Source organism: Dipodomys spectabilis, unplaced genomic scaffold (genome assembly GCF_019054845.1).
Source record: "Dipodomys spectabilis isolate Male_0828 unplaced genomic scaffold, ASM1905484v1 ptg000009l, whole genome shotgun sequence".
NCBI classification, from domain to species: Eukaryota; Metazoa; Chordata; class Mammalia; order Rodentia; family Heteromyidae; genus Dipodomys; species Dipodomys spectabilis.
The window spans coordinates 6,562,626-6,573,369 of record NW_024870686.1 but is presented as its reverse complement, the minus strand read 5'-3'; the positions used below and the strand labels follow the sequence as shown (position 1 = coordinate 6,573,369).

General features: G+C 40.2%; 1 protein-coding gene across 2 annotated transcripts in view; it reads right to left on the bottom strand.

The window, feature by feature from the left end:
* Positions 1-2,175: 2,175 nt before the first annotated feature.
* The window catches only part of Ppp2cb (protein phosphatase 2 catalytic subunit beta), a 33,417-nt gene continuing 24,848 nt past the window's right edge, over positions 2,176-10,744 (bottom strand). The window contains exons 4-8 of one of the 2 annotated variants that reach the window (XR_006151054.1): positions 9,252-9,341; positions 8,991-9,152; positions 6,049-6,167; positions 2,775-2,937; positions 2,176-2,737 (exon numbers count right to left, since the gene is read on the bottom strand). Coding sequence is in view for 1 of the 2 variants with exons in the window: in XM_042701513.1 (XP_042557447.1) it covers positions 2,865-2,937; positions 6,049-6,167; positions 8,991-9,152; positions 9,252-9,341 (444 nt within the window). In the remaining variant the exon portion in view is untranslated. Of the gene's footprint in view, positions 2,938-6,048; positions 6,168-8,990; positions 9,153-9,251; positions 9,342-10,744 lie in introns of both variants that reach the window. The other variant, XM_042701513.1, reaches the window with a different exon arrangement.

Genomic DNA, 10,744 nt, shown 5'->3' with positions numbered 1-10,744 from the left:
GTTGGTCTGGGGCTTGAACTCAGGGCCTGGGCACTGTTCCTGAGCTTCCTTGCTAAAAGTTAGTGCTCTACCACTTGAGCCACTTTCAGCCTTTTCTGAGTAGTTTATTGGAGATAAGAGTCTCATGGACTTTCCTGCTTAGGCTGGCTTCAAACCACAATCCTTACATCTTAATCTTCTGAGTAGCCTTCTGAGTCATGAACTATATACTAGATTTTAAAACTAATTTGTCCTTGAACAACAGAATTTAGTCCATTAACATTGCTTATGACTTTGAGATATTTATACTTAGCTTCTCATCTAATTTTTTTAGGGTTTTTTTTTTTTTTTTTTTTTCAGTTGTGGGGCTTTAACTCTGGGCCTGGGCGCTGTCCCTCAGCTCTTCAGCTCAAGGTGAAAACTCTACCACTTGAGCCACAGCACCACTTCCAGCTTTTTCTGTTTATGTGGTGCTGAGGAATCGAACTCAGGGCCTCATCATTCCAAGCAAGCACTCTACCACTGAGCCACCTTCCCAGCCTCATCTAACTAAAAAAACAAAAAAACAACCAATTGTTCTTTATTTCCCCATTTTGTCTTTCATTCCAATCCTCAACATTATCCATATTCTGCATAGGAGCTGGAATGTAAAGGCTGGGAGTGGTGGCTCACGTTTGAAATCTCTGCCCAGAAGGTAGAGATCAGGAGGATAATGGTGGCTCAGTCCCACAATCCTACCTACTCAGGAGACATAAATAGTAGGACTGTTGTTCAAAGCCAGACAGGGCAAAAAATTAGTGAGGCTTCATCTCAAGCAATAATCTGGGACTGGTAGCATGCGCCTGGTATCCTAGGTATGAAGAGATGTAAGCACAATTGTGGTTCAGGTCAGCTGAGGCAAAAAACTTGAGGCCATATTTGAAAGATAGGTAAAGCTCTGTCTGAGGACCTGGCTCAAGTGGCAGAGCATCTGCCTAGCAAGGGCAAGTCCCTGTGCTGAAATTCGCATACCACACACATACAAAAAAGTATTATACATTTGAGTAGTACAATCACTACTTACAGTAAACTCTCAGATTGATTTATTCTTGTTTTTAGATCAAAAGGTAGAGATAATAACAGATAATATATACTTTGGCTTAAAGAAATTTCTTTCCAGGGGCTGGGAAGGCGGCTTAGTGGTAGAGCGCTTGCCTTGCATATGTATGAGGCCCTGGGTTTGATTCCTCAGTACCACATAAGCAAAAAGAAAAAAAGCCAGAAGTGGTGCTGTGGCTCAAGTGGTAGAGTGCTACCCTTGAGCTGAAGAGTTGAGGGATAGCGCCCAGGCCCAGAGTTCAGACCCCAGGAGTGGACCCCCCCCCAAAAAAATTTCTTTCCAGTATGCAATTGATCTTGATTTTGGGGGGGGGGGGGGAGTGCTTGAGCCACCATGCCACTTTCGGTTTTCGTCGGCTAATTGGAGATAAGAGTCTCATAGAAAGTGGCGCTGCAGCTCAAGTGGTAGAGCACTCTCCTTGAGCTGAAGAGCACAGGGATAGCCCCCAATCCCAGAGTTTAAGCCCCACTATCGAAAAAAAACAAAAAAAAAAAAAACAAGAGTATCATGGACTTTCCTACCTGGGCTAGCTTTGAACCTTGATCCTCAGATCTCAGCCTCTTGAGTAGCTAGGATTACAGGTGTGAACTACCAGCACCTGGCGCCTGGCTCCCCCTACCCTCTGCGTCCTGGGGCTTGAACTCAGGGACTGAGTACTGTCCATGAGTTTCTTTTGCTCGGGGCTAGCATTCTACCACTTGAGGCACAGAGCCACTTCTAGCTTTTTCTGTTTATGTAGTACTGAGAAATTGAACTCAGGGCTTCATGCATGTAGGCAAGCACTGTACCACTAAGTCACATTCCCAGCCCACAATTGATATTTTGTTCTTGAAAATGTGAAGTAACATGAACCGCTTTATCAAGTTTTAGAAATAAAATGTTTAATATTCTAAAAGTATATAAATGAAGTATATAATATACTAAAAGTATATAAATTATGTATATTCTTATTTCTAATTAAATCTAGGTCTAGAAAATTCCCATTCCAAGGCTAAAGCATTACATTTAAATTCCCTCAATATAATTATTACAAATCAAAATTCTTTTAAGTTCAAATAGTGAAGCTTCCATTCAATGCATACTACAATAAATCAATGTTTTTGTTTAAATGGCAAGTTTATTTGCTCAGTTCATCAAATAGGATGCAAGCACTGTCATGACAAATATACAGAAATATGTAGATCAACATAAAACAGTAATTTAGTTTAAATGGAGGGAAATCTTTTTCATGTTATGACAACATACTCCCAAGAAGAATCTCTTCTTTAGTTAATTATACATTTCAACAAAATAAGGTTAATGGATTAAGTGGAAGTCAGCTTGTCATTTCTGCTTAAAAATAAAACTCCAACTCTATTAATCCATGCCAGTTAAACACTATAACTAAAATTTACAAATAAGCGCAAAAGGAGATTAAGCAGTTAGTTACCTTTTCTGTATGAACAGTCCAGAGAAAAATAGTTACTACAAATACAGCAGGCAAACTGTTAGACTGACCCATCTACAATGTAGTGTACTAAATTTCAGTCTCAAATTGTGCTAAATGCTCATCATTAGTATGGCACATTTTGGTCCATGATGTGGTTTAATGCCGAGACAGATCACAATTTGTTACAGAAACACAAAGATTACTGTTGTCTTTTTGTTTGGTATTAAACTCTCTCTCTCTCTCTCTCACACACACACCCACACCCACACACACCCACACACACCCACACATACTCACTCACTCACTGAAAATCCAGGTATACTTCCACATACAAAGAAAGGTTTTCTCAGAAGGAATTTACAGGAAGTAGTCTGGGGTGCGCCTGGTAACATGAGGCTCTCCACGACGAGGCGCTGGGTCAAACTGAAGACTACAAATGACAAGAGAAAGAAAATCATTAAAGCTTTTGATTTTGCAAGAGTACAAATGAGCAAAGAGCAAGACATGGAATAGAAATAGTGGCTCCCATCACTACTACACTGCATGTGGCTGGAGCAAGTCGATGAAGGTGGTCTGAACTTACTAGCAATATTAGTAGTATCAGCTGATGAAGCGGCATGACTGACATGCTTCTCTCATTCCTAATTTTAGAGAAAAAGAGCTCTTTCAACATGATGGTGCTAAGTTAGAGGTGGGTTTTTCAGATATCCTTTAAACTACTTGAGTAAGTTTCTTTTATGACAAATTTGTTGAAAAATACTGAGGTTTTATTTTTTTTAGGTTTTTTTTTTTGGGTCCGGTCGTGGGGACTGAACTCTGGGCCTGGGCACTGTCCTTCAGCTCAAGGCTAGCACTCTACCACTTGAGCCACAGCGCCACTTCCGGCTCTTTTCTTTTCTGCTTATGTGGTGCTGAGGAATTGAACCCAGGGCCTCATGCATGCAAGGCAAGCGCTCTACCACTGAGCCACCTTCCCAGCCAGATTTTTCATTTTTAAAAAACTTTTATTTGGAAGAAATAGTTGTGCTGTCAAAGTTGATAGAATTCACAAACTTTATAGACCATGATAATGACAATTTGCCTTGTGAAGGTAAAAATGTGTTTGTGACATATCACTATCCCACAATACTGTGAGATTTGTGAAATTTATGTAATCACTTAATCTCAATAAAAATTACTTAAAAAAGAAAACAAAAAGCTTTTTTATGTCCGTCCTGGGGCTTGAACACAGGGCCTAGGTGCTCTCCTTGAGCTTTTTTACTCAAGGCTAACACTCTACCACTTGAGCCACAGCTCTGCTTTTAACTTTGCGGTGGTCAACTAAAGAGTCATAAGCTTTCTTGCCTCATCTGACTTTGAATCCCGATCCTGAGATCTCAGCCTCCTGAGTACTTAGGATTACAAGGTGTAAAACACTTGGGCAAGAATGCTCATTTTCTGACAAATGCTTTTTCTGTATTAACTTAAATGGATTATCTGGGTTTCTCCTTCAGTTTTCTTGTGGCTTATTACACTGATAGTTCACCTTCTGAACTAACTTTGCATTCCTAGCTACTCAGGAGGCTGAGATCTGAGGACCGTGGTTAAAAGCCAGTTGGGGCAGGAAAGTCTGTGAGACTCTTATCTCCAATAAACCATTCAGAAAACTGTAAGTGTAGCTATGGCTCAAGTGGTACAGCTCTACCCTTGACAGCACCCAGGCCCAGAGTTCAAGCCCCACTATCAACAAAAAAGAAAAAGAGTCTCATGGACTTTCCTGCCTGGGCTGGCTTTGAACCTTGATCCTCAGATCTCAGCCTTCTAAATAGCTAGGATTACAGGCGTGAGCTACCAGCACCCAGCTTTTTTTTTTTAATGTCAGTCATGGGGCTTGAACTCTGGGTCTGGGCCCTGTCCCTGAGCTCTTCAGCTCAAGGCCAGTGTTCTACCACTTGAACCACACCATCACTTCCAGTTTTCTGATGGTTATTTGGAGATAAGAGTCTTACGAACTTTCCTGCCTGGTCTAGCTTTGAACCTCGATCCTCAGATCTCAGCCTCCTAAGTAGCTAGGATTACAGGCGTGAGACATTGGCACCCAGCTTCAGTTTTTGACTTTCAGTCTAGTTTTCTAACAACTGTTCTTGAGTCAGAGCAATTTACTGTACAGGTAAGTGTTTGACTGAAGGTTGTATGCAAGCCCTTGGTGATGGTTAGACTCACTGCTGAGTATATACTAGTTTCCTAGGGCTGCTGACAAAGTACCCAAAAATGAATAACTCAAGAGAGATTTATTCTCTGAGTTCTGGATGTTCCAAATCTGAAATAAAGGTGTTGACTGAAGATCCTAGGGAAAAATTCTTCCTGATTCTTCCTAGCTTCTCCTACTCAGTCTAATCTATGTCTGGCTTAGGACTGTTATAAGCAATACCTTACACTCCACTCTGATGGCTTGAGTGAGCAAAGCTAGTATCTGTTGCACAGTTACTGTGATCTTATAGGAACCTTTAGGGGGCTTTTTCCCCCTCTGATTTTGATCTACTGAGCTTTTCATTGCCTGGCCTTTTGCTTGTTGCTAAATATTTTGGGATCTATATGATAAATGACCCGTTGTTTTGTTTGAAACAGGGTCTGCTATGTAATCCAGACTGTCTTCAAGCCTCAGCCTCAGACTACAGGAATGCATTACCATAGTCAGGCATAACATCCACTAATCTCTACCTTTGGTTCTAAGTAAGGTGAAATCCCTTGGGCAGAGGGGACTTCCTATGTGCCTCTCTGGCCTCTTCAGCAGAGTTTGTGTTGCTACTGGGAGTAGGCACAGCCTGCTTTCAGAGCTATTTCCCAATGTGTGAGTGGGAGCTCTGGCAGGATACTGGCATGTCTGGAACAGAGCTACTCTAGAAGCTAGGATGGGGAAGGAATTTCTGTATGTAACACAGGTGGGGTATGCTGCTGCTTTCACTTTGGAATGATATCACAGAATGGCAGTTTAGGTCCTTTTGAACCTAAACTATTAGCCACAAGTTCAAAAATACTTTTTTCTTTTTTGGTCAGTCATGGGGATTGAACTCTGGGTCTGGGCACTGTCCCTGAGCTCTTCAGCTCAAGGCAAGTGCTCTACCACTTAAGCCACAGCGCCACTTCTGGTTTTCTGGTGGTTAATTGGAGATAAGAGTCTCAGACTTTTCTGCCCAGGCTGGCTTTGAACCTCTATCTCAACCTCCTCAGTAGTTAGGATTACAGGCATAAGCCACTGGCGCCTGGCTTAATATTGTTTAAAAAACAATTTTCTATACTGGAAGTGTAACTCAGAGGTAGAGTGCATGCATGAGATGCTAACACATGAAAGCATTAAAAAAATTTTTTTTCCCTCTAATTGGTAAAAAAAAAATTGACACATTTCTTCTTTTACTATTTTACAAGCAGAACATTTCTACCTCAGTTTTAATACGTAAATTTAAACTTTTCTTCTAAAAGTGATTGCATACAATTAAAATTTAAAGCTACTTACAAGGAATATTTTAAAGCTACTTACAAGGAATATTTTAAAGCTACTTACAAGGAATATTTTAAAGTGTCATCTAGTTCCATGATAGCAGCCTGGTTCCCACAACGGTAACAGTAATTGGGTGCACTAAAAATAGTAACCACATTCCGATCATGGCACCAATTGTATCCCTGCAACATTAAAAAAAGTGAACATCTCAATATAATAAGGATCCTGACATATAAAAATTAAGCTCAAAAACTGTAATATTTTCTGTAGATATGTAGCCATTTATGTTAAGTGGTGTCCATATTTTAACTGTAGTCTTTCTTACTCTGTATTAAGACCTTAGTTACAGTACATATTTAAATTTCCCCCACAAAGATGACCTGTTTTTCATTTTGCCTTGTGCCTCAAGGTTGGCCTGAAATTTAAATATCCAGGATGGTCCTGAACTCATAATCTTCCTGCCTGAGTTTCCAAAATGCTAAGATTACAGGTATGGGCCACTGTGTTATGCCTAGCTTTCAAGTTTTGCTTTAAATATAATGAAATTACTAAGGTAAATGCAAATTTAAATTTTTTTTTCCTAGGAAACCAGGTAAGTTTTTTTTTTTTTTTTTTTCCAGTCGTGGGGCCTGAACTCTGGGCCTGGGTGCTGTCCCTCAGCTCTTCAGCTCAAGGCTAGCACTCTACCACTTGAGCCACAGCGCCACTTCCGGCTCTTTTCTTTTTTGCTTATGTGGTGTTGAGGAATTGAACCCAGGGCCTCATGCATGCATGGCAAGCGCTCTACCACTGAGCCACCTTCCCAGCCCCACTAGGTAAGTCTTATGGACTTTTCTGCCCAGGCTGGCTTCAAATCTCTACCCTCAGATCTCAGCTTCCTGAGCAAGGAGGATTACAAGTATGAGCCACCAGCTTCTGATTTATTTATGTTGGTCATGGGGCTTGAACTCAGGGCCTGGGCTCTATCCCTGAGCTTTTCTACTTAAGGTTAGCATTCTACCACTTTGAGCCATAGCTCCATTTCTAGTTTTCTGGTAAGAGCCTCAGATTTTCCTGTCTAGGCTGGCTTTGAACCTTGATCCTTAGATCTCAGTCTCCTAAGTAGCGAAGATTATAGGTGTGAGGCATCAGCACCTGGCAAATATTTTGAATGATGCCCTTTACCTTGAAGCCTATTCTGACCCATATTATTAGTCATATTTGGGTAATTATCTACTTGCCATTTTCCCCTACCTCTAGATTGCTAGGATATTATGTATGCTCCAATTTGGGAAGTCTTGAGTCTTTTAGGCAAGTAAAAATCTTATTAGCCCATTTACATTTCTTTCTTTCTTTCTTTCTTTTTTGCCAGTTCTGGGGCTTGAACTCAGGGCCTGGGCACACTATTCCTGAGCTTCTTTTGCTCGAGGCTAGCACTCTAGCCACAGCACCATTTCTAGCCTTTTCTGTTTATGTGGTACTGAGGAATCGAACGCAGGGCTTCATGCATGCTTGGCAAGCACTACCACTAAGCCCCATTTACATTTCTTATAGTTACTGATACAGTTATTTTCACTTATGAATCTGTTACTTGTCATGCTTCCCTATCTCTTTTGCATTGGTGAAGATTGAAAAAAAAAAAAAAACAACCTGAAGCTACTCCCTACTGATTTGATTCATTGCAATGGAGAAGTCAGACACAATACCTGAGATGACCTTTTATATAACCAGCAAAGGGACAAGATTTTATTACCCCTTGGTTAGAAGCAATAAGAAGTTATCAGTCTATATGGTAGGCCTGCAAAAAATGCATATTGTTAATCTGTATTCATAAGGAAACAACTCTCAACTGAGTCTTCTTTTTTTGGTTGGTCATGGAGCTTGAACTTGGCCTGGGCTGTCCCTCAGCTCTTCAGCTCAAGATTAGTGCTCTGTCACTTGAGCCAAAGTGCCACTTCTGGCTTTTTCTGCTTATGTGGTGCTGAGGAATCAAACCCAGGGCCTCATGCATGTGAGGCAAGTACTCTACCACTGAGCCCACCTTCCCAATCTGAGTCTTTTTTATATAATAAATGGCCTCTACTATTCCAAAGTTTCAACATCATACAAAACAAGAAAAATTTGTGGGGTCACTTCCATATCAAAAGACAATGAATATAACTTGATCTTGCATTAATCATGAACACATGCAGAATTATAGTAATATACTAGTACAAACATCTTCACTGTGAGAATTATAATGTGGTTATAATAATGAGAGGTTACAGATAAAAAAAATATATATGGAAATTTAGGGGTAAAAATGCTTTATGTTGTTGTTGGTTGTGGGGCTTGAACTCTGGGCCTCAGCTCTTCAGCTCAAGGCAAGCACTCTAACCACTGATGGTTAACTGAAGATAAGAATCTCATGGACTTTTCTGCCTGGGGTGGCTTTGAGCCATCAGCGCACGGCATTTTTTTTTTTTTTTGTAGGTTGTGGGGCTTGAACTGTCTGGGAGCTGTCCCTGAGCTCTTCAGCTCAAGGCTAGCACTCTACCACTAGATCCACAGGGCCACTTCTGGTTTTCTAGTAGTTTATTTTAGGTAAGACTTTTGCAGACTTTCCTGCCTGGACTGGCTTTGACCCAAGATCCTCAGATCTCAGCCTCCTGAGTAGCTAGGATTACAAGTATGAGCCACCAGCGCCCAGCAGTGAAAATCTTTTGTGTGCAACAAATATGCAAATGGTTCATAAGGAAGTATAATGAAGGGGAGGGAGAAAAGAGAGGGAAAAATAAAGCAAATATAGCAAAATATTTGCAAATGAAGGATTTGAGCAAAGAACTTGGGGTATTATTTCCATAACTTCTCACATTTCAATTCCAATAGTGAGTTATAATTTCGTCCCATCTAACTAGAACTTATTTGTTAAAATAAATGAAAGTTTCTCCTTTCATCTGGTAATGAGAAAATGTTTATTAGTCATGAAGTGTTACTACAGACATCTTTATCTAAAATAAAGATCATCCTATATAAAAAGTACCCACCTCCATTACAAGCTGATGAGCACGAGAAACCAGTGTGAGACCGTTGGCATGGTTAAACGTTTCAGAAATGTCTTGTCCAAATGTATAGCCAGCACCTCGTGGTGAAATACCCCATCCACCACGATCATCTGGATCTGACCATAACAGATCACACATTGGGCCCTGCTCAAGAAAATTAAGTATATGAGTTTTAGCTGTTATATTTAACTAATTTAGTTTTCCTACAATGAAGCTGGATTTCTTATTTTAAAAAAAGTTTACCTCATGTGGAACTTCTTGTAAACGATCCAGAGCTCTTATATGATCCAGTGTATCTATGGATGGAGAGAGGCCACCATGGAGGCAGAATATCTTAGAAATTAAAAAAGAATATGCAGTTTAGTTTCTCTAACTGCTTAGTTAATGAAGTGTTGATGGTTACAAGTATTAGTCCTAAGAGCTCTTATTTTCAAAGTATTCACTGTGTTAACTTTACAATATAATGGAGAGGTAAACCTACATCCAACAGAACTGTTAACACTTAAATATATTCTTCTTATCTTTTTACTTTGTTATACGAGGTATGGGTCTCTCTGTCTCTCTCCTCTCCTCTGCTCTCCCTTCTCCTTACCAGCCTTACCTCCCTCCTGTGGTGCAGGACCTTCTGTGTGCTAGGCAAGTAATGTAACAATTGGTGCTGTCCCCAGGCCTATGCTAGGTGTTTTACTGTTTTCTCCCATTTTCTGAAGAGTAGTTCCCCCCCAGACACTCCCCCCACCCCCCACCGTCTTGTAACCTATCATCGTCACATTTCTGGCTGATACTGCTGATATATAATGCTTTCTCTTGAGGCAACTACTTGTTGGTTACAAAAGTTTTTCAGTTTTCTCAGATTTTTCAGAGTATATATAATCATATTATTTGCAAAAAAAAAACAACCCAAATTCTTTTCAGTGTATTCATTTAATTCCTTTGATTACACAGCACACTGGCTAGGACTTCTAAAACAAAATTATTATTTTTTTTGCCTTTTGTAACTACATATTTTTATTTTGTAACTACATGTTTTATCCTCTAGAGATTCTAAATCAGAAAATACAAATTTTAGTGAGCATTTTTCTTCTGATTCTTTTTCTTGTCAGTCATGGGGCTTGATCTCAGGCTTGGGCTTAAGGCTAGTGCTCTACCACTTTGAGCTACAGCATCACTTCTGGTTTTCTGGTGGTTAATTGGAGATAAGAATCTCATGGGGGGAAAAAAAATCTCATGGGGACTTTTCTGTCCATGCTGGCTTTGAACTTCAATCCTCAGATCTCAGCCTCCTGAGTAGCTATGAATATAGGTGTAAGTCACTGGTGCCTGGCTATTGTTTTGTTTTTGAGACAGATTTCTCCTATATAACCAGGCTAGCCTTGAACTCATGATTTTGTCTCAGCCTCTTGAGGGCTAGGATTATAGGTGTACACTACGCTCAGTTTTTGTCCCCTAATTAAAAATTGTAAATTTTTATTACTAAGGCATTGTACAGAGAAGTTACTGTCAGATAATGATTACATTACTTTTTGGACACTATCACCCCTTCCTTCACTTACTCCCAGTTACTCCCTCCTTTCCCTGCCCTCAAGCTGCATGGTTCATTCTCAACATAGTGTCTACTAAGTACCATGCCTACATTTGTTCATCTTTCCTCCTTCCACTTCTGCACAACCCTTGCCCTCCCAATGACAGAATAAAGAACAAACATAACATGGGGTTTCCATTTCCTAGAATTTCTT